Source organism: Sceloporus undulatus, chromosome 1 (genome assembly GCF_019175285.1).
Source record: "Sceloporus undulatus isolate JIND9_A2432 ecotype Alabama chromosome 1, SceUnd_v1.1, whole genome shotgun sequence".
NCBI lineage: Eukaryota > Metazoa > Chordata > Lepidosauria > Squamata > Phrynosomatidae > Sceloporus > Sceloporus undulatus.
In genome coordinates this window covers 270,946,107-270,970,246 of record NC_056522.1, presented here as the reverse complement: position 1 = coordinate 270,970,246, position 24,140 = coordinate 270,946,107, and the positions used below count along the sequence as shown (strand labels likewise).

Here is a 24,140-nt window from a genome sequence, read left to right as displayed (position 1 = left end):
ATCACTCTGTGTTTGCAAGCCACACAGAACTTACACTGCTTAACCAGCCAAGCCAGCTGTGCAAGTGGATGGTGGCAGAGGGGGCAAACTCACCCCACTTGCACTGCCCACTGCAGCAGGCATGCCATGTACCTTCCTGAACTTTCAGATGCTGTTTTCTCCCCGTTATTGGCTGATGCCTTGCATCTGCAGCCAAAGCAGGAGTGAGGAACGGGTCTCCTGTGGAATGGCAGCTTTAGACAATTTTATTGGCTGATGAATCCGTTCACCTCTGGCCATCTTCCAGTAATGCTGGACTGCCTGAGATGGGAATGAGAAGCAGGTTGCACCCTGCCTAGGCTCTGAAAGGATTGCTTGGAGACCAACGCAACACTCATGCCTTGCTGCACAGTGAGTATATTCAGAGAATCCTTCTCTGCATGTCATACTGTTGGTGGATGATTTATTGAAACACCCTCCCCTCTCCCAATTAAACATGCAGCTTTAGCAGTGACAGCTTAACTGTGTGGAAATGTGCCTGCTTGTCAGAGTGATTTCAATTACTATTGCAACAGAGTGAGTTTAAACAACTGCATTTGGGTCTTTGGCTGATTTCACTCCTTTGGTGCAAGATCTTTCCTGCTCTCTCAAAGCTTTATCTGCAAGATCTCAGCCTTAAAATATTATCTTGCTGTTCACCTTTTGTTCTTCCCCACCCTCATGAGTCACTTAAACTCTTACACTATAGAAAATACAATTAAGCCTACTGATTAATTTGGCTTCATTTGGGGATAACTTCTTTTGAAGTTGTTTTGTGTGTGTGCTCATTTTTGATGGGAGCTGAACAGCAAGGACTAGATTTCTAGATGAGTAAAAATAGGGCAGGGTAAAAGAGATGGGAGACAGAAAGAGAGCTTTCACTTTTAGCAGCCAGAAAGCATGCTGTGCTTAAAGAGACAGGATACTGCATTGCACCTAAATTACTTGCAAATAGTTTTTTCCACAAAGTAACATCAAAAATCATTGCTACCTAAGGAATGGATGAGTTCCACCCCAGCCCAAAGCTCTGGAAAGCAGGGCGGAATGCAGCTTTCTAAGACTGCAGTAGCTGTATAATGAAAACTGCTGCTGTATCTGAAGACCCTCCCTGCCTGCTTGTGTGAGTGCTGTTGAATGTTTTAAGTTTGGAAGAAGGTTTGGTGGCTGAACCCAGGCAGAATGACTATTGGAGAGCTTCTTTTTTAAAAAAAATAGCATACTGTGCTTTTTTCACCTGACTTGGTGGGGACAGGCATTTTCAAAGGCATTATTATTGTCCCACTGGCCAAACTGGCTGGGGATGATGGGTCAGTCTCATCTTGATGATAGTGAACTAGAGAAATCTCACTTATACAGTAACTGGAAATGGAATGGAAGAGAAGATGCATCATTCCATATGTAATGGGGATGTGATGGATGAATTGCCAAATTCTGATCCAGCTTTTCAATATTCACTTAGGTGGTTCTGAGCTGTACATCACTACAATCCTATTTTGGGTCTACCAGATATTTAGGACTTGATTATCTTATTTATTTGTGCTGCATGATACCGATTATTGGGTGTCATTCTCGTTTGCTTTCTGGCCTGGTTATGGTATGGAAACAGCCTTGGCCTTCATGACCCTAGTAGATGATACACATTACAGAAGGGACAGAACATTAGTTGTTCTGGATCACTCAGAAACTTTTGATCTCACTAATCATGTTAGGCTTAGGAGGCATGCTTTGGCACATCTACCCCTTCTTGGAAGAAGAAACTCAGAAGGCTTCAGAAGATACTATTGGGAGAATTTTCCATGCCGGTCTATGAGGTACCCACTGTTCCATGTTGTTTCCTATACTTTTCCACATTTACATGGAATGAGGGAAGTGGTGCAGATGTCTAGATGGAAGCAAGGTCACTAAATGGTACTTATCTCTACCTTTCATTTCTATCTGCTTGTTCCCAGGAAAGTTATGGAAATCTTGAATCTGTGTCTGGAAACAATCTGGGGATGAAGGGGGTGAATAACATGAGACTTAAGTGAGACAAGATGAGGTATTGTAGGAAGGAAAAGCATATATCCTGGATTGATGTTTACAAGTGGTGCCTTCTGGGAGTGTCTGGGATATTGTTCATAGTTTTTAGAATCGTAGAGTTGGAATGAACTGCAAGGACTAACCAGTCCAACCCCTGACATGCAGGAATACTCAATCAAAGCACTCTATCCAGCCTCTGTTTAAAGACCTCCAAAGAAAGAGACTCCACTGCACTCCAAGACAGTGTATTCTACTGATAAACAGGTTCCATAGCCAAGATGTTGTTCTTAATGAAATCTCCTTTCCTGTAGTTAGAATCCATTAATCCATATCTTATTCACTGGAGCTGTGGAAAACAAGCTTGCTCCATCCTGAAATATGGCATCCCTTCATCTATTTAAACATGTCACTTCTTAATCTTCTCTTACCATATCAACCTCTTAACCTTCTCTTCCCCAGACTAAGCATACCCAGTTCTCTATGCTACTCCTCATAGGGCATGGTTTCTGTATTGTAGGGGGAGAAGCCAAAAACCTTACAGGGGGGATTCTGTTCACTCTTTGGATCCTATTGTTTACAACCCAATTCCATATTATCTCATCATAATATACTTCACGGTCGTTTTATGAATATTGATCAAAATGACTGCTCTGAGGTGAGGGAGGGGAAATACACATCCATGGAAAGTGTCTTGCTTCAAGACTTCCTGCTTTTTCTTCATGTGACATTGCTCTCCATATGCAGAAAGCTGTGGGCCCAGGAGACACGAGTTTCTGAGTGACCATAAACTGCCTGTCCTAACAACCCATCACATGCTCAGTACAGTTTAGGAGCTGTCCAGCCATTCAGGGAGCAGTTTTCACAAGAGCAGGGAAACTGCTCCAGCTGCAACGGGGATGGACAAAGTCTAGCCTTTGGGCCAACAGTGGCCCTTAGGACCTCAGAGTGCAGCCTCTGAATCCCCTTTGTATCCCCCCACACCTATTTGTGGACAATTTTTCCCCCAAATCAAGCCATATCCACCGCAAACTGGCCACATATGCAACTGTGGGTCCTTGGTACCTGTTGGGGTTTGGTTCCTGGACCACCTGTGGATATCAAAATCTGTACATGTTCAAGTCCCATTAAATACTATGGCACAGTAAAATAGTTTCCCTTCTATAAAATGGCAAAATCAAGATTTGCTTATTGGAATTTATATTTGTTTTTAATATTTTTCAGCAGTGGATGGTTGAATCCATGGATAAAAAATCCGACTGTATATTCCCTACCCCCTCAGAATTTACCAATCTCTCAGATCCTTTCTAAAACAAACAAACTGTTTGAAAATTGGGCAAAATAGTGGCCAGAAGTGACATCACATTATCTCCAGCATACCAAAACACAACAGCATAATTCATCACAGGGTGGGAGTGGAGAATAGTCCCCACCCTTCTAGAGTTGCCTTCCTCTGAGCTAGAGGGTCAGGAAGACCTGTACTAGGAGACTGATGATGCATAACTTCTTCATGCTTTGGCCATTTTAATGCTAACCTTTCAATCTGGACAGGTTTGCCAGTCCCCTAGTCTAGTGGCTGCGTATGTTCTATGTGCTGTTCAAATTTTGTTCATTATACTAACCAATGCTATTGAGAATTGGATTTAGTACCTGATGAGCTTAGTTTGGGAGGCAGCAGACCCTTGCTTCCCTAACATCTTAAGACAACATGCAGAGTTTGACATCAATTTAAAATTATGGACTTTATTACACTGGGAAAATCAGAGGAAAGGGGGATTTAAACTGTCATTATTCCATGAAAGTCATGCAATCGCACTGAAGATTTTCACACAACATTGCAATTAAAGAGGACTTATCCTGGCAATAACCAAGTAATAACCGGCAACAAATCATCCACCAGGAAATCGTGCAACTTTCCCAGGATAATGACTGTTTTGATTGAACTAATACAGATATTTCCACAATATTAATTTTGGAATTTTTCTTAAGGCTAACTCAGCAATTGTGGCTATGATAAACAGTTGCACAGGTGTCAGAACTGAGCTGATTAATATGGAGGAACATCAAACCAGCTCTTGCATTGTGCATCTTTTGGCTGCACAAAGAGATGTACATCCGTTTTGGTGGTGTTTTTTTTTAAAGTCTTATATGGGAATTTAGTACAGATTGAGCAAAATAAGGACATTGCCCTCCAAATAAGAATTTTCCCCATGACATTTTCCATCAGTCCTCAAATTTATATCTTTGCAGAAAGTGAGACACTGAACATCGTTCACATCTAGAACTATTGTATTTACTATGTTTGCATTCCCTTGGTACCTTTGTCTACCTCCTTTTCTTTGATTGCCTTAACTGTATTTCAAATAGTCCAACTGAACTTTTAGGTTATTGCAATACTATAACTTAGTGAAAGAAAAAAAATCATTGGGAAGGGCAAAATTTTTATTTGGGAGGGCAATGCCCTCATTTTGCCCACCCCTCATAGTTACACCCCTGGGCAATATTCACTTCAGGGAATGTAATATGCCCTTTGGTGCAAATGTGGTCATGTAGCTAAATGTGCATTTGCATCAGCCAGCGTAGAAGCCTAAATCCAATTCCAGTTTTCCTAGCTGAATTGAGCTAGCAAACTTTGTTGAACATTATATATATATATATATATATATATATATATATATATATATATATATATTAGTTCTTCCCTCTTTCTGGTTTTTAAAAATGCTTTGTTTTTTGTTAACTGCCTTCGTGTTGATCCCAACCCATGGCAACCCCTGCTGATGAGATATAAGAACCCCGGCCCTCCATTGCTCTTCCCAACTCCTACAAACTCATACTCGTGATCTCTTTAATAGATTACTTCCATCTTGCATGTGGCCTTCTTCTCTTTCTACTTCCCTCCGCCTTTCCTAGCATTATTGATTTTTTCAAAGATTCATGTCTTCTCATGATGTGTCCAAAGTACTCTAGCCTAAATTTTATCATCTTGGTTTCTGTTCTAGGACCCATTTGTTTGTCTTTTTGGCTGTCCTCAGCATTCTTCTCCAGCACCACATCTCAAATGAATTGATTTTCTTTCTATCTTCTTTCTTTCCAGCTCTCACATCCAGGTATGGTAATAGGGAGTACAATGGCTTCTATGGCCTCATTCCCATTTACCTCTTGATTTGCTTCCTGCACTGATTCCTGAAATCGGTTCAGCAAACAGCATGGTTCCCAGTATGTTTGTGCCAGTTTCAAGAATTGATGCAGGAAGCGACAGCCGCAGCTTCCATGCCATGACTCCCTCCATCCTTCCTGGCCATACCAGGGGTGAAGGAGAGGCTGGGGCAGAAGGAGAGAAGCAGGCCAGGAGGATGGAGGACTGAAGACGGAGCATGGAGGTATGGCTGGGAAAGCCACTACCAGTGAGATCCAAGACAGATCGAATCTGATTCGATTCCATTTCATTCCCACTTGGGCTGAATTGATTTATTTCCAAATAAATTGATTCAGCCCAAAAAACACTCCATTTTACCAGCGTCTTTTTCATGTGAGTTAAATAGGTAAAAATGGGTTAAAACCATGGCACCCCTTTCTGAATCGCTTCAAGGATTCAAATTAAGTGGGAACCATCATAGTTTAAACCCAATCAAGATCCAGTTTAAACTGTAGTGGGATCAAACCCAGTGATTTTAACTTTTGTGCTGAGTTGTATATCTTTGCGTTTTAGGATCTTTTCTAGTTCTTTCATAGCTGCCCTCCCCATTTTTAATCTCTTTTGATTTCCTGGCAGCAATTCCCATTCCTATCAATGTTTTATCCCATGCTAGCATTTGTATTTGTATGCTAGCAGTATTTTTTTTAAGGCAAGCGTTTTCTTGCCTTTAAAAACAGACGCTGGACTGACAGATCACTATGAAACATCTTTTTCTCTTTAATTAAATTAGTTTTTGCAATAATTGGCTGTTTAGAATACTGAACATCATAAGGAAGATATGTAACCATAAAACTGATAATTTTGAGTTAGCCTTGCCTAATGGCAGTTTTGATTCTGATCTTAAATTATACTGGTCTCTTCTGGAGAGAGAAAAATTATCTCATTCATATGCATGCAAGGAGGACATGGTTAGGCAGTATGCAGTGAATATGTATGAGCAATTATTGGGCTACAAGGTGGGGCATGGGCTGTCAATACTCTGTTCTCGCCTTGTGCTGGGAATACATTAGGCTATGTTAAGAGCCACAGAAAGAAGTTTTTGGCTAGGATCCTGTTGGTGGCAGATGCTAGGATAACCTTCTATTATGCCTCTATATTTTGCTTATTGCAGAAGTACTTAGAATGTCCTTGCACACAGGGTGCATCTATACTGTAGAAATAATGCTGTTTGACATGACTTTAAATGCTGTCGCTCCATCCTATGGAATCCAGTTTCAGTTTTACAAAGTCTTTAGCCTTCTCTGCCAAAGAGTGTTGGTGCCTCACCAAACTACAAATCCCAGGACTCTGTAGGATGGAGCCCTGGCGGTGTCAAACTGCATTATTTCTACAGTGTAGATGTGCCCAAAGTCTCTCCCACACAATCTCCCACAATGCCCTGTCTGTTAAGTAACTTCTGCTTTATTGGTACTGGGGCGCACCCCCATGTCTAATCCATGGCTGGGGAATAGGGGGATCCCAGTTATCATCTGGCTATGGTTCTGCTGCCAGGAAAAATGAAGAACCACCACCCTTCTGAATCTCCATGGTGAATGCTAGAAATCCAGGAGGGCAACAGTTCTACCTTTTATAAGGCTTCAAAGCTGCTCCGGATGCTACTTGGGAGCTTCCACCTCCCTATTGGATGTAGGGATATGCCCAGGCTCTGTAATGCTGTACTGTACTCAGGCTGTGGCACTGAAATGACTCCTGGCCTATGTTTGTTCCATGACAGGGACATCACTGGCAGGGACATTAACCTACCCTAAGAGGTGTGTGTGACACCACTGCTCCCCAAACATCTGCCTTTGAGCAGAAACAGGCTGTGAGATTCACCTTCATCCCTTAAAACTCTGGAACAGGACAGATGGTGTGAGTGGAGCAAGGCTCAGTGACAGGAGAAAGGAGAGGCCTTTTAAATGTTTTTTAAACATCACATCTTACTAAATTTTCAATTTAACCACATAAAACTGCACATGTAAATAAATTTAAGCCATGCCTAAGAAGTATAATTTTAATTCTGCTAGTTGTTTAGAACACAGCTACTGCTATTACATTCAATGATATACAAGAATTATGATTTATGAGTAACTTTAGTACAAAATCATTATTAAGTATGCTGTTTGGTGTGGTATGGGAGGAGATCAATGTGAGGGGTGATTCCATGAGTGATGCTAACCCTATGATGCCCCTGCTCCCTGGGCTACAAAAAAGCTAGATCATCAGTTTGGAACTTCAATAAAGAAATAGATTTTCTTTTCTTTTTTAATTTTTTAAAATTTTTTTATTGAACTTACAGACACAAACACACATAACACAAACCTTACTAATCACAACAAATACAATCTTACATATAGAGTACTTTACCTTCTAAATATTAAAATCTATTGTCTCCGTAAACAAACATTCTCTCGTTCTCATCCTTTCCCTTTCCTCCTTTCCTTCTCTCCTCCCTTATTCCTTTCATCTATTCACTCCTCCTCTTTACAGCGCAGACTTTCTTCACTTACACTTACCCTCTTCCACATACTAAAACATTCTTTCTTCTACACGTTTCGAATCATTCTCACTAACTTTCAAAAACAGACTACACAAACTAGACATACAAACAACTCCTACTACTATCTATTAATCTAACATAAAACACATTCCTTCCTATCTTGCACATGGGAATAATCTTTAACGTTTCATTTGTGATCCTTATTATCTATTTATTTGTTTACTACTGTCTGCATGCTACATCTTACTAAAAGCTTCTAAAAAAGGCTCTAGTTTCCTAATATTCTTCATGGCCATTTTGTTACTTATTAACTTATGTTCCAATCAACATTTTTTATTCTAGCATGTTAGTTACTATCTTAAAAGTACTTTTAATCTATGAAGCCTTCTACATAAAGTTCCTTTTCTTCTTGATGCAGGAAAGTTATCACGCTTTCCCATTCTTTAAAGAAGTCCTCCATATTTTCATCATTTAAAAGTCTTGTCAATTTGTCCATTTCGGCCAGTTTGTAAATTTTTTCTGTCCATTCTTTTATGTCTGGGATGTTTTCTTCTTTCCATTTTCATGCCAATACAATCCTTGCTGCAGTGATCAAATGAAAGATTATTCTACCATAGTTTTTCTCTAATTTGTGATCAATTATATTTAGTAGGTAAATTTCAGGTTTAAATTCCATTTTAATTTTTAACATATTCCCAATTAAGTTATGAATGTCATGCCAATATTTTTGGATTATCGGGCAAGACCACCAACAATGGAAAAACGTTCCTTTTTCTTTTAAACATTTCCAGCATTTATCTTTTGTTCCATATATTTTAGCTAGTTTATCTGGCGTAATATACCACCTATAGAACATTTTATAGTAGTTCTCCCTAATATTTTGACTTCTGGTATATTTTAAACGTTTATTCCATGAATATTCCCATTGATTTAGCTCTATGTTATGTCCTATATTTTGTGCCCAACTTATCATATTGTTTTTAATTATTTCTTTTTCTAGTTCTATTTTTAGTAAAAATTTGTAAAGTTTAAAGAGTAAACCTTTATTTTCTGATTTTAATAATTTCTCTAGTTCTGTTTCTTCTTCCACTGACTTATTCTCCTTCTGGTCTATTTTAAACCTTTCTTTTAGTTGCCACTTTAGATACCAATGAATTTTATAATTTTGATCCTGAAATTCTTCTTCTGTCTTAAATCTGAAAATCTTCCCATCTTTTACTAACAGATCTTTATACTTTAACCAATCCTTTACCAGTCCTTTCTCTCTCCATAAAAATGCTTCCTGTGGGGAGGTTCCTAGTGTAATTGGTTCACCAATATTTTTCCTCACTTTTTTCCAGATCCATAATAGCGGCTTCCTTATACAATGGTTATTGAATTCCTTGTCTATTTTCTCTTTATTGTAGTATAGATATGCATGCCAACCAAAGGTTAATTTTTCTCCCTCTAATTTCAATAATTTTCTATCTTTCAGTTCTAACCAATCTTTGATCCAAATCAGACATGTTGCTTGAAAGTAAATTTTTAGATCTGGGACGGATAAACCACCTCTTTCTTTAGAATCCTGTATTTTCATTCTGACCCTAGGTTTTTTTCCCATCCATATAAATTTAGACAAATCTTTTTGCCAATTTTGTATTAATTTCTCTTTTTGTATTATTGGGATTGTTTGATATAAAAAAAGAATCTTTGGTAATATGTTCATTTTAATGCACGCTGTTCTTCCATGAAAATTACTAAGGAAACAATACACTATTAACAAGTATTTTCATAAATGGATACTCATACACTCTGGACAATTCCTGGGATATAATTTAACCACCTAATCCTTCTAGCTGTAGCAATATTATGTTGTCTGCAATTCATTATCTCTTTGTGCTTTATGTGGACATATAAACATGAAAATTCACATAGAAAACATGGGGCCAGTACATACCACCAATAAGCGGTACACCAGGGCCGATACTAGGGTTAGGGACTGCGCGACAACTGAACGGTCCCTAACCCTAGTACGGGCAGATGGAGTAACAATGGTGGTGCCCTGTGTACACGGGCACCACCATTGTTACGTAAGCACAATGCAGCTTCCGCACGTTGCCACGCGGCGCTTACATAATGAGTGCACCAATGGCACACTTGATATGCTGCCCCTGCGGCTTTAAAAGAACATGCTTTTTTCTGGTTCTTTTTCCTCTGCAGGGAAGCCACGCGGTTTGGCGGCTGTGGCTTCCCTCCAGAGGAAAAACAGGTGCTGGCAGGCTGCCTTTTTTTGGCAGTCTGTACTGTGCCATGTTTGCTCTTAAGAATGTTTTAAAGAGGCCACAGAATAGTACTAGTGTAGAGGGTGCTTGTACCACTTGCCACGGTATAAAACAGGACCAAGATGTTTCTATAGTCACATTGTGGAATCAAATTGCTCCTCTTTTTTAGAACCATTTGTGACCCTGGTGTACACACTAACTAGGCCAAGTAGAGAAATGGACAATGTATAGCTCTCCAGATAATGCTAAATTGCCATTATCTTTCATCATTGGCTATTGTGGCTAGAATTGATGCGATTTACAGTATAACATCATCTGGATTATCACATGTTGATCATTAAAGGAACATTAAAGTATTAAAAAATGAAAACACACCAATAAAGGAAAGATCCACCCCCATCAAAAGCCCTTTATGCTGCAAGAGGGTCAGTTGCAAAAGACATACCTAAATAAAAAGATCTCAAAAAAATTCTCTTAATAATAATTTTGTTATATTGATTGGTGGCTTGTGCAAGGATTGCTCATGAAAAAAAAACAGTGCCTGATGAAAGATGAGCAGTGAATTTTGCCACTTTCTGTATCATGTCAAATCTGCACTGATACACATACGTGCACACATGCAAAATCTATGATGGCTGCATTCCCTATAACAATTTGTACTTAACTCTACCTGCTATGTTAGACACTCAAAAGTGATAAGCATTTTTAATAAAAGCATAAATGTAAGGTGACCAAGACAACAGATGTTAATCAAATTGGGTATTGTTCCTAGCTATTATGTGTTTTCTCTGACTAAGGTCATTTTGAAGAGCTAAAGAATTCTTAAGCATCGTGGTATAGTATTTTATTATTATTATTATTTACAGGGCAATCTAACCTGGATTCTGTATGCTAGGTAGCCCATAATTCTTAGTAAGAATTCGTTGGTGGGACAAATTATATGCAGGTAAACACCTAAATGGTAACTCCTTCACCACAGGAGGTTAAGGTATCTCCCACTTTTATGTGATTTTGCGTTGGGGCAAAAACCTTATTCAGACAGACACATAGAAGGCCTTAGTGTACACACAGCTTAAAATGCATTGGGCTTTTTTCCATGAATAAACTTTGGCCTGTTACAGACTGCCAAAATAAAGCTGCTTCGGGTCTCTTTGGAGGTATGCTGTTTAAATGACGCATGCACCCTAAGAATCCAGAAGCTGCACCAAAGCTGCCCTCCAGTGCTTAGGAATGGAGTGGGGCTTTGGCGCGACCTCCGGACTCTTAGGACCCATGCATCATTTAAATAGCATACCTCCAAAGAGACCCGAAGCAGCTTTATTTTGGCAGTCTGTAACAGGCCATAATCTTCCACTCCAGCATCTTGAGATATGTCTCCCTATCCCATTGTGAATGTTATTGCCTGTTCCCCAGTAAGTATTATTTCTTCTTCTTCTTCTTCTTCTTCTTCTTCTTCTTCTTCTTCTTCCTCCTCCTCCTCCTCTTCCTCCTCCTCCTCCTCTTCTTCTCTCACCTTTCCACAGGCAAATGCCCACCAGAAATAGAAGCAATGATGTTTCCCTGTGCTATGGAGAATAGAAACTGGGCCTCAACAGTAATAGACATCAGGTAGCCACTCCTGTGTAATTTAACTACCTCACTACTTGGAGGTTCTTGCAAGGCCTCTGAGGCTTTTTGGATGCTGTATAACAAATGAAATTGTTGCAATAAGTGCCATTTCTTCCTAGCACAGGGGAACCAAGGTTGAGAAAGTTGGGTGCCTTATTCTTGTGACTATCATACCATTAATAACAAAGGAACCCTACAAGAACACAAAGACAGCATTCCTGGTTTCCCTATGGCACTGTCCAAATTCATTCCACTACATATGTTGTTCAGTAAGAGCTGTGACAGTTTCAACCAACTCTTCGAAGCGGGCTGCGCAACGACTAGAGCGCAGCTGGCGGAGACACCAGCGCTTATCCGACAAGACACTCCATCAGGCCCTGTTGAAGTCCTATGGAGTGGCAATAGGTGCAGCAAAGAACTCCTTCTATGCTGCACGTATTGTGTCTGCAGAGTCATGTCCAGCAGAGCTGTTCAGGGTGGTGAGGGAGCTGACTCAGCTTCCTCCCACTCTGAACCCTATTTTAGAACCAACTAAGGCCTGTTGTGACGATTTTAACAACTTTTTCACAGATAAAATCTCTTGGATAAGGGCTGATCTTGACATCAGTATTATAACAGAAACAATGGGAGAGGCATCCAGAGCTTCCATGGACTCTATTAAACTGGATCATTTTGAGTTTGTGCATACCGATGAGGTGGACAAGCTGGGAGAGATCATCCGGAGACACGGGGCGCGGTGTTATCAGTACGCTGATGACACACAAATATGTTTCTCTGTCTCCGACTGATGTAGTGACTAAGGATGGCGTCTCTCCTCTGAATGCCTGCCTGGAGTCGGTAATGGGCTGGATGGGGGAAAACAAACTCAGATTGAATCCAGAGAAAACGGAAGTACTCATGATAAGGTTCCCCAGGCCCAGGGAAGGAAATTTGTCCACCTGTCCTGGTTGGGGTCACACTTCCCCTAAAGGATGAAGTTCACAGTTTAGGAGTACTTCTGGATTCGTCCCTGCAGTTGACATCTCAAGTAGATGCGACGGCCAGGAGTGCTTGGTACCAGCTTCGGCTGAAACGCCAACTGAGACCCTACCTGGGCCAAAGGGACCTTGAAACAGTGTTACACGCTTTGGTAACCTCTCGCTTAGATTTCTGTAATGCGCTCTACATGGGGCTACCCTTGTACCAAGTCTGGAAGCTTCAGTTAGTACAAAATATGGCAGCCAGACTGGTCACCAGTGCATCTAGGTCTGACCATATAAAACCTAAGCTGAAAGCTCTGCACTGGCTGCCTATTTGCTTCCGGGCACAATACAAGGTGTTGGTTATCACCTATCAAGCCCTACATGGTTTGGGGCCGAGTTACTTGAGGGACCACATATAATCTGCCTCGCATACTCAGAACATCCGGGAAGAACTTATTGGAAACTCCATCGTCCAAATACGTCTCCTCTTCCCAAAGGGCCTTTACAATAACAGCCCCACAGATCTGGAACAGCCTTCCGGAGAAGCTCTGCCTCACGACCTCTTTAAAAACGTTTAAAAAGAGATTGAAAACCATAATCTTTTGCCAAGCGTTCCCACTCGAGGAGTGATGTCTACATGACCAATATGCCTGCTGACAATGATATTCTGTCTTACCCCTGGATGTTGGATGTTGTTGGATTGTTGTATTTTACTGATGTTTGTATAGATGTACCATTTTGTGTTTTTATAGTGTATTGTATTGCATTGTATGTATTGATTTTAGTAGTCTGTAACCCCACTTCGATCCTTTGGGAGCGGCGGCAACCACAAATCAAATTCTTATGATTATTAGTATTATTATTTATTCTTATTATTTTATTATTTGATATTATAGTTAACAAGTCATTCTAGTCCTGACAGGGACACAGTGAAAAGGAAGTTCACCACCACTAAGGGCTAAAACTCTTTCTCACCCATGGTCTTGCCAATGGATATGGGAAGAATGCGCTGAAGGGAATCTCACAGCTCAACGTGTTTCTTACATGGATAATTGAGGCATACTAATGTGTTAGCATCCCACTGGAAAGTTACTCATCGTAAACTGACTTACAGTTGCATAATTGAATTGTGCTATGTAAAAAAATTGTATTCTGAAAGGGAGGAGAGGCTTAGCTAATCTATCAGGATCACTGTGCAGCACCATGCCTCAATGTTCAATTTTAGCCCACAATGAGAAATGTGCTTCTGATGCAGGATCTTTGCTATTATCACCTGATGACTCCTTGCATGGGTAATTTGGAGGACGTTTACAGATATCATTTATTATTAACTACAAGTTGTCAGGATACAATGGGAAGTTGTTAGTGTTGTGACATTGACGAGAACTTTGTCGCCATGTAACTATGCCAGCATGGTGGTGCCAGTGTGCAGCAACAGCAGCGGTAAAATGTTACAATGGCAACAGCAAAGGAAACAGAACGCCATAGTCCATCCATCCATAATTTTTTATATCCTGCCTTTCCCCAAACTGGGACAAGACAGCTTACAAAAGGCAAAGAATACAATAAAATGATATAATTTAAATATACAAAATAAACAGTATTAAATAAAAACAGAATTAAAACAAATTAAAATCTTACTTTAAAACAGATAAAACGTACAGCACCATAAAAGCCTTTCTTGTTTCTGTATCTTATTGGAAAAGAATGGTCTTAACCTGCCACTGAAATCAAACAAAGATGGGACCAGCCCTAATCCCTGGGAGAGATTTCCAAAGTGTGGGAGTGTCTACAGAGAGACTTTCTCTTGCCATTGTGCCTTTTTTGTGGTGGGATAGAGAGAGTGCCTCCCCTACACATCTTAAAGCTGGCCCAGTTCTATAGGCAGGACAGAAACTGTTCTGCCAATTCCCCCGTTACTGTGTCAGCTCATGCACCAGAAGGACATCATTTCTCTTAACAGTGAGTTGTTCTGTTCCTTTCCCTTACATTGCCGGGCATGCTGTGAAGTGCACTACACCAGTGTAATGAATTGTTATGCCAGCATCAAGTTATTAACAGTCCAGCTCATTCTTGAATATATTGCACTGATGATGATGATGATGGTAACTGTGAAGCAATGAGCTGGCAAACTGGGTAAAACTAGTCTATCTCAGCTCATGGAAAGCTGTGAAGTGGGCCTATGAGGGCAGAGAGGCTATAACTAGAGGCTTCCCTGTTTAAAAATAAAAAAAGGTTAGGGCAGTCGGAGACCAAGTGGAGACCAGTTATGAAAAAAGGAATTGATATGAGCTGAATAGGGTTTGCTGAGCTGCAAATAAGGAAGGAGTTCAGGGTGTTCATGTTTAACGAATCGTTTTATAATAACCTTTGTTGTGTATACGTCTAGTTGCCTCAAGTTGCCAGTCAATGTATGGTGACCCTATAACTCATGATTTTTTAAGGCAAGAATCCTCAGGGTGTTCTGCCCGTTCCTTCCTCTGGAATATAGCACACAGTACCTGGTATTGGTTGGTTTTTTATTACCATTGAAGGAAAACTACATCCAAGAGTATTCAAAAGAACTGGCAAAATGTAATTGAGAACTCCTGGAGAACAGGAAGTCCCAGTAACTGAAGAGGTCAAACATTGTCTCCATCTTCAAAAAACGGGGAAAAAAAGAGGATCCCAACAATTATCGCCCAGTTAGTCTGACATCAATACCAGGAAAGATTCTACAGCAGTTCATTAAACAGAGTCTGTGAACATCTAGAAGGCAATTCCATAATCACAAAGAGTCAACATGGGTTTCGGAGAGAAAGAAGTCATGCCAGACAAATCTTATCTCTTTCTTTGATGAAATTACAGCTTGGTAGATGAACGGAATGCCAGTGGTTATAGTATCTTGATTTCAGTAAGGCCTTTGACAAGGTTTCCCACGACTTCTTGCAAACAGCTTGTAAATGTGGGCTAGACAAGGCAACCTGTTACATGGTATTTGACTTGGTTTAACCGGCCGAACCACAAAGGTGCCTAACAAATGGCCACCTTTTCATCCTGGAAGAAGTGACCAGTGGGGTCCCACAGGGCTCTGTTCCTGGGCCCTGTTATTCACATCTTTATCAATGACTTGATGATCAGAATTGGAGCTTACTTATCAAATTTGCAGCTGACACTAATATTAGGCGGAGTAGCTAACACCCCAGAGGACAGGAACAAATTCAAAATGACTTGAATCAGACTAGAAAGCTGGGCCAAAGCTAACACAATGAAATTCAACACACGAAATGTAAGGTACCCCACTTAGGGCAGAAAAAATGAATGCATCGATATAGGATGGGGGCCACCAGGCTTAAGGAGACTACATTTGAAAGGGATCTGGGAGTCCAAGGAGACCACAAGTTGACACATGATCAACCGTGTAATGCAGCAGCAAAAAAAGACCAATGCAATTTTGCTGCATCTTAGGCTTACCATAACCCGCGGCCCCCATTGCCATTCACGGTTTCGGGGGGCCCCTCCCGGTCCAGGTCCGTTTTGGGCCCCCACCCGGCTCTGTTCCCGGTTTGGGTGGGTCCGCTCCGGCCATTGCCTCTGCTGCTAATGCGGCTCTGCGCGGCGCGCCCCAACCTCCTCCTCCCGGCTCACCCTTCCTCCTCTTCCATCGGCGGGCCGGCGGAAGAAGCGCCACTGCCACCGCTCCCCACTGGAGGGCTTGCGCGCTGCCCAGGCCTCAGTAGGGCCAGTGGCAGCGCGCGCGCCTTCCCCATTCCTCCGCGCGCGGCCTTCCCCATTCCCTCCCTGCGTGCCTGCCCCATTCCTCCGCGCGCGTGCCTTCCCCTTCCCTCCGCGCGCTTGCCTGCCCCATCCTTCGCGCGCGTCCTGCCCCATTTCCAATCCGCGCGGGCCCTGCCCCATTCCTTCCGCGCGGGCGCCTGCCCCATTCCCTCCCTCGTCGCCTTCTCCCATTCCTTCCGCCGCGCGCTTTTGCCTTCCCCATTCCTTCGCGCGCGCGCCTGCCCCATTACCTCGCGCGCACCATGCCCCATTCCCTCCACTCGCGTCGCCGCACTGCACCATTCACTCTGGCGCGTGCCTGACCATTCCCTTCGCGCGTGCGCCTTGCCCATTCCCTCCGCGTGCGTGCCCTCTGCACATTCCTCACGCGCGCGCACCTGCCCCATTCCCCTCACTGCGTCGTGCCTTCCCCATTCCTTCCCGCGCGTGCTGCCCCATTTCCCTCCGCACGCGCACCTGCCCCATTCCCTCCGCGCGCGTGCCTTCCCATCCCTCCGCGTGCGCGCTGCCCCAGTCCTTCCGCGTGCGCCGCGTGTCTACCCCGCTTCCCTTCCTCCCGCACCAGCCATCCTAAACGAGGAGGAGGAGGAAGGAGGCGGAGGAAGGGTGCCTGAAGGCCAGGGCAGAATTGGGCCACAGAAGGAGGAGGAGGAGGAAGAGGAAGCTGGTCAGTGGCCATTAGGTCTGCTTGGTATTTTGGGGTTTTTAAATTATTTTTAAAATATATAAAATACTTATTTTATTAATTTTTTAATTTTATTATGCTTTTTATTTTTTATTTTTTAATTTTTATTATTGCTTGTTTTATTTTATTATTAATTTTTATTATGCTTGTTTTTATTTATTTCATTAATTTTTATTATTGCTTGTTTTTATTTTATTTCATTAATTTTTATTATTGCTTGTTTTTATTTTATTTCATTAATTTTATTTGCTTGTTTTATTTTATTTCATTAATTTATTATTGCTTGTTTTTGTTTTATTTTATTAATTTTATTATTGCTTGTTTTTTTTTTATTACATTAATTTTTATTATCAAATTATACACCCTGCCTTGTTTTTTATTTTTTTTTCATTTTTTTTTATAAATATATAGTGCATTTTTTTGTATTATGGTGCTTTGATGCTACAAGTCTGCCTTTCTTGGCCAATTCAGTGTGATGTGATGATGATGATGATGATGATGCTGATGATGATGATGATGATGCTGATGATGATGATGATGTGATATTAACAAGCCTCTGAGGCACGGCCAATGTAACTTGCTATGATTTTTACCAAACTCATGCGCAGTGAAGAAAAACCACAGTCCCTTGCCCAAGTACACACTTCTGAGATGTACAGTTGAACCCGAGGGCAAGTCCATTTCTGCCATCTGTCTAGGAATAATGCCAAAATGTCCTCCATTTTGATCACTGCCTAAAAACATGCATTTATATTAACATTTTTTAAAACAAACTCAATTTTTTGCACGTCCTCCATTTTTATAAAAATGTGTCCTAATTGACAATGTTGCCCTACATTTGTCCTACATTTCTCCCGGTTTGGCTCCTCATTATGGAAACCCTAGCTGCATCAATAAAGTATAGTGTCTAGATCCAGAGAGAATAGTGCCACTCTATTCTGCGTTGATTGGGCCCACCTGGATACTGTGTCCAGTTCTGGGCCCCACAATCAAAAGACATTGGGAAAACTGGAGCGTGTCCAAAGGAGGGCGACAAAATGGTGAAGGGTCTGGAAACCATGCCTATCGAGCAACGACTTAAGGGACTGGGATGTTAGCCTGAAGAAGAGCGTTAAGAGGTGATATGATATACATCCTGTTTAAATATTTGAAAGGATGTCATATTGAGGAGGGATCAGGAACAAGCTTGATTTCTGTGGCTCCAGAGACAGGACCCGGAACAATGGATGCAGCTCCAGGAAAAGAGTTCCACTCAACATAGGGGGAACTTCCTGACAGTAGGCTGTTAGCAGTGGAATACACTCCTCGGAATGTGTAGGAATCTCCCTCCTTGAGCGGTCTTTAAAACAGAGGCCTGGATGGCCACTGACAGGGATGCTTTGATTGACATTTCCAGCATGGCAGGGGGTTGGACTGGATGGCCCTTGTGGTCTTTTCCAACTCTACGATACTATGATTCTATAAGTATCAGATCCAAGGAGGGACCCAGAGGATAAAAGAGCAGGTTAAGTGACAGGAACTCAAGGGCTGGAACTGTGGGGCCCACGTGGTCAGGGATTCCACAACAGAAATGTAGTTGCTGTGTGGATTCATAACATCAGAACTGTTCTGGCTCACTTGGAGCAGACTTGTGATTCTGTAAAGATCACTACCTTCATGAGCTGAAAATACAAAACAATTAACTGTGGGATGTGAAATTGGCTCATTTTGCTTTTGTTTCTGTAAGAGATTATCCCATGGTGATTTGCATTCCATATTACACAAAGCACAGTTATTTCTTTGCCAAGGTTCTGGCCCATAAATTTGCAAACCGTGCAGCAATAACTGCCATTCAACAATGGCAAGCTGTCATTTTCATGTAATCTAACTCCTGCTAAGATGATTTAAATAAAACATTTTATAAGGATGCTGAAAAAGGCAGGATTTGAAGTGCTTTGGTTTTTTTTTTAAAGTTTTTTTTTTAAGATTTAACATTCATTCTTGAGATCTAGACTATTATAACATCAACTGCCAACTAGCTATGTTGTCTGTTAAGGCAATTCCACAAAGATGGAGCATACTTTCTTAAGCCCTGCTGAGAGACTATCAGCAAGAGGCTCAGAAATCTGAGTATTTAAAAATGATTTCACCCCATGGATGTCCAGTTTCTAAAAGGGATACCAGCAGCACTGATTTTAATAAAATGATACTGACTAATGCTTACCGATAACTACTGAAATCTTGAAGTTTGTTGTTACTGTATTTGTTCAGTCTGCTGCTGAGCAGCTGAAACTGAAGCTTGTATAGTGAACAGAACTTGGAACCACTATGCTGGGAGTTACTGGGAGTTGTAGCCCCCAAAAAAGTACATTTCCAGGCTCTGTGATATTTTACTCAAGGTTTGCTCCTGTGCTGTGCTATATTAGGCCAAAATAATGTGTCTGTTACATTAAAAAAAAAAAGCTTAGGAAAACCTGTACTTTGTGTACTGACTTTTCAGCCCTTTAAACTTGTTACATTAGATGGAGCTTTTAATGGATCTTATTTTATTATTTATTTATGAATAAAATGAAATAAAAATAAAATCATAATTAATAATAAAATAAATAATTGTAATTATGTTTTAATCATGTTTTAAAAACATGTGCTTGCAGAAAGGTAATTAATTAATTAATTAATTGAAATAAATTTAATGTGATGGCACCCACTTCACTAGACTGTGTTCCCAACTAATTGGAAAGTGATCCCTCCTGTAACCACCAGAGTTTTTTCTTCAGGACTGAAGAAGCCTTTATTGGGTGGGTGTTATTTAAATATCTGTTGGAAGGAGATAAATGGACTGCATATAAAGTCACACTTCCATATCCAAAGATTCTTTATCCACGGATTCAACCATTCACAGCTTGAAAATATTCTCTATCTATCTATCTATCTATCTATCGTCCAAAAAGCAAACCTTTTGATTTTGCTATTTTATATAAGGAACACCATTTCACTATGCCATTGTATTTAATGGGACATGAGCATCCATGGATTTTGGTATCTACGGGTGTTCCTGGAACCAAATCCCAGTGGATCCCAAGGGCTCACTGTAGTGGAACTCACATTGGTGGTGTGTGTTTCTCCCTGTTGTATTGAAGCTCACATTTGTTCTATTTGTTCCTAAAGGAAGTTTCAGCATGTTACCAATCCTTATTGAATTTGTAATCTTAATTAACGCTTCATTTTTAATATTTAATTTCCTTTTTGAAAATAGTATGGGAAATATACCTGTAGCTGGGTTAGCGATCAACATGCAGGAGCCAACTTCTGTTCTTCTGTTTGTATTATGGAAAATGGGTGTGAGTGCAAGCATTTAGAATAAGTACTGTTAGGGTGGAATGGTTAGAAATGTTTTCAGAACCCACCGTGTGATAGCAAGGTGGATTTAACTATGCTACTCATGAACCAGAACAGTCATGGCCAGGGAATATATCTGAATGGCGACATACTTGTCACTTCATCTTGGAAAGATTTAGATAGCATCTTTTGCATTGGGAAAAAGTAGAAACTTGAAACCATTCAAGATCTAATCTCACAGATTTCTGTATTCTAAAGATACATGGATAAGACAAGTTGCAGTACTAATTTAGGGGTTACACTTTGATGCATTTTGTCTCTGAATTTTCTACAGTTCAAGAGACTTGGCTGTGATACTAGCTACCCATTACAGATGGTCCCAACATTTATTAATGTATCTAGAAACTTTGGCAGCATTTACTTTGGCATACTCTTTGTCCTGTGTAAACAGTTTGACTGATCACTTAGCACTCTGTGCCAGGGTGCATACTTGGGCATTTGAAAGCTCATATCCAAGCTGACCCTTTATGGTAGGACCAAAGCTTGAAAAAGTGACCCTGCTAATCATGGGAATCTTGGAGTTGTAGTTAAAACACAAACCAAAAAAACTCTGGGTAGCACACGGGACTTCTTGTTAGCTTTCTGCCTAGATACATTGTGTGTTCCAAACACAGATCAGGGAAGAGCTACACAAACATGATGACAGGTTTTTTAAAAGTGCAACCAAATGTGAACAATAAGTGGGTCAAATGTAACCAGCTACTTCAAGCATTAATTTACCAGAACTGGGAGAGTTCTGCAGATTACAGACATTTGCTCTATTTGACAGTCTTGTAACATCTCATATCACAGAAGATGAGTGCCATAACACCTTTAAAGAAGCTTAACAGAGAAACACATAAGGACCTTTCTTTCTTGAAGCAAGTGCAATGAAAGACACATACAGGCTGTACAGACCGGCATTATACGCTGGCCTCGAGGCAGAGTGGGGGCATGGTGTCCACACACCAGCCACTCCCATGCCGACCTCACGCCACCTGGCTGACCAGATGGTGGGTGGTGTCATGCCACATCTTCATAGCAGCTGTTACATGTGCTGCACCGAAGAAGTGGTGAAAAGCCACTGCTGTGGCTAGGGCACTCTTTCTGTGGCACAAAAGGTGCCACTTTTTGCAGCTTCTTTTTGCACCAAGGAAAGGCCAGATCTTGGCCATGGCATATAGTTGCTGCAGCCCTAATCCAGTGAGGAAAGGGGCAGCTGCAGACTGCTCCAAAGGGGCCGGCTGTTGAGCCCCATAGTGACCAATCTAACTCCAGGATGCTCAGTGGTTTATGAAGTTACCACAACAGCTTGTAAGGCCTTCTCCAGAGAGCCATGCTCATGATCTTTTAAAACATGTAGCTGATAACTACTCATTGCTTATAGGAGAGGTTTGGTCACATAGCCTAATTGGAAACTAGGAAGGATTAGAAGCTTTCTCAAGAGAACTGTATTCCAGAGAAGCCTTCCTTGTAAACATGGAGTATAAAGACCCCTGATTTTTGCAGGGCTGGGGAATTAAGGGCCCCTATTTGTGTTAGTAATACCAAATAGATATGCAGCTGAAAAGTTAAGCTCTGCTCACACAAAGACATTCTGGACTTCATTAATGTTTGACCATACCTAATCAAGATCAAATAATTTGACAGTTAACTGACAATATCCCCCTAGTGAATAAATGGGTGTCCCAAAAGTAGCCCTCATCCCTACCCTATTAACTACTTGATGGACTTCAGTTCTGAGCACACTCCTTAGAAGCAAGGCTACTGGGACAACTCGAAGAAAATATCTATAGCCTCTGATTCTATAACTCCCACAATCTATTTCTAATTGAAACAGTAGCAAGAAGCATCTAAAGGCTGAAGATTTCAACCCCTTGACCTAAATCTATCCTGAAATATGTATCTATCCTTTAAAAACAAGGGGAAGGAGGTCAAATTATATAGATTTTATACAACAGAATTCATAAAACCCACACCATTGTAGTCAGGGTTTATAGTTATTCCATTTGGGCTGCATGCTTGCATAAACACTGTCAACATAGTGTCTCACTAAACTACAAATCCTGGGATGGATTTGTACTGGTAGGATGAATGATAGTTAAAGTGGTGTCAAACTGCATTATTTCTACAGTGTAGATGTCCCCACTGTCCTGCTTCATTCTAGGATTTTGCCACACAAGTACACTCAATAGCAAGTACAAAGGAATTGCAGAATCAGATATTAATGTAATGGTTAATTTCCTTTTATAATAATACAATGAATGTCCAAAATGCAGTGTCAGGAGTTGCAAATGGGTGTTACTAATTCTGTATGTATTGGGCGAACATCCAGACTGATGCATTTTACATGAGCGAACACAGAGAATGAATGTTGGTTTATTTTCCTCATTTACAGTGTGAGCCTATCTGCATTTTCAGACATTCATCAGATATGTACACAATTGATTGCATTTTCATACGATTTTCTGCATTCTTAACTATTTATATAAATATCTAATACCTACTTTATATTTTATTATTCCCCAGTTTCTTTCTGCTTTTGCAGACCAGCTATTGAATGTGCTGCATTTTTAAAACAGAGGGCATGTTAGATTGATATTAACAGGAAAGAGCTATTCTCCTGCTTAATTCCCAATGAAACCAATTACACTTTTGACCCCCACCTTCCCCTAACATCCATGTGCTAAATGTGGAAATATGCCAGAGAAAAACCTACATACACAGACATCATTACACATACATTTCCGTGGAAGCTTGAGACTCAATTGCTTAGGGCAAGCATAGGGAACTTTTTGCCTACTAGATGTTTTAAATTACAATTTTCACAGTATGATAATGTTTGGTGTGGTGGATGGTGCTGATCAGAATTGTAGGCCAAAACAACTGGCAGCCCACACATTCACCACCTTAGGTTTTTTTTTAAGAATTCCTTCCAGTTCCCACAGATACCTATATATACAGTGACATCTACGTCCCCAGAGCCAACATGGTTTAATGGTTTGAACATTGGACTATGACTGGTGTCCAGAGTTCAAAGCCCCACTTGGCCCTGGAAATCCACTGGGTGACCATAGACAATTCACACTCCCTCATCCTCAGAGGGACTCACAGGCAAAGCCCCCTCTGAACAAATCTTGCCAAGAAAAACCTGTGATGAACTTGCTCATCTTTTCTTCACCCTAACTGTTAGACCTAAGACAATGCCACTATGAAATTAATATGCTGTATGCATTGTGAGTACTGTAACAGAAAGCATCCTCCCTGGTCACAGGCAATCTGTATGATCTCACTGGGAATTTGTTTGGGTTCTGATTCTGAGCTACTCTTAGCAACACAAAATCTAATTGTAGAAGTTGTAAATCAGGTTTGTGAAAAGGGTACAAAGGAAAGCAGAGGGAAATGAATGGCACTTCTTCCAAGACAAGAGAGTTCAAAAGCTGATTCAAACATACTTGTATACCACTCAGGAATGTCTCATTAGATGACTTATCACTTACTCATTGACTTGCACCAGAACATATACGATACTGCCTGTCACTGAAAAGTACTTTGGTTGTGTTTACATTGAGGGGGTGTGGAGCTGAGCAAACATGAATAATTTTTTAATGGTTGATTCATTATGGTCAACACTTGAAACTGTAGATATTCTTGTCACTTTTGTTAATAAGGATAAGGATTAGGAAACAATCATGAAAATAGGTCAGTAAACCTTCAGATAATGGACCAAATGGACTATCAGCCCATGAACTTCCTATGTGTGTGTATATATGCGTGC

The 24,140-nt window shown here is 40.9% G+C and overlaps 1 protein-coding gene across 1 annotated transcript in view; it reads left to right on the top strand.

The window, feature by feature from the left end:
* The first annotated feature begins 360 nt into the window (after positions 1-360).
* The window catches only part of OSBPL5 (oxysterol binding protein like 5), a 358,346-nt gene continuing 334,566 nt past the window's right edge, over positions 361-24,140 (top strand). Inside the window, exon 1 of the mRNA XM_042447041.1 lies at positions 361-390. Within this exon, the coding sequence (XP_042302975.1) occupies positions 376-390 (15 nt within the window). The 5' untranslated portion in view covers positions 361-375. The remainder of the gene's footprint in view (positions 391-24,140) is intronic.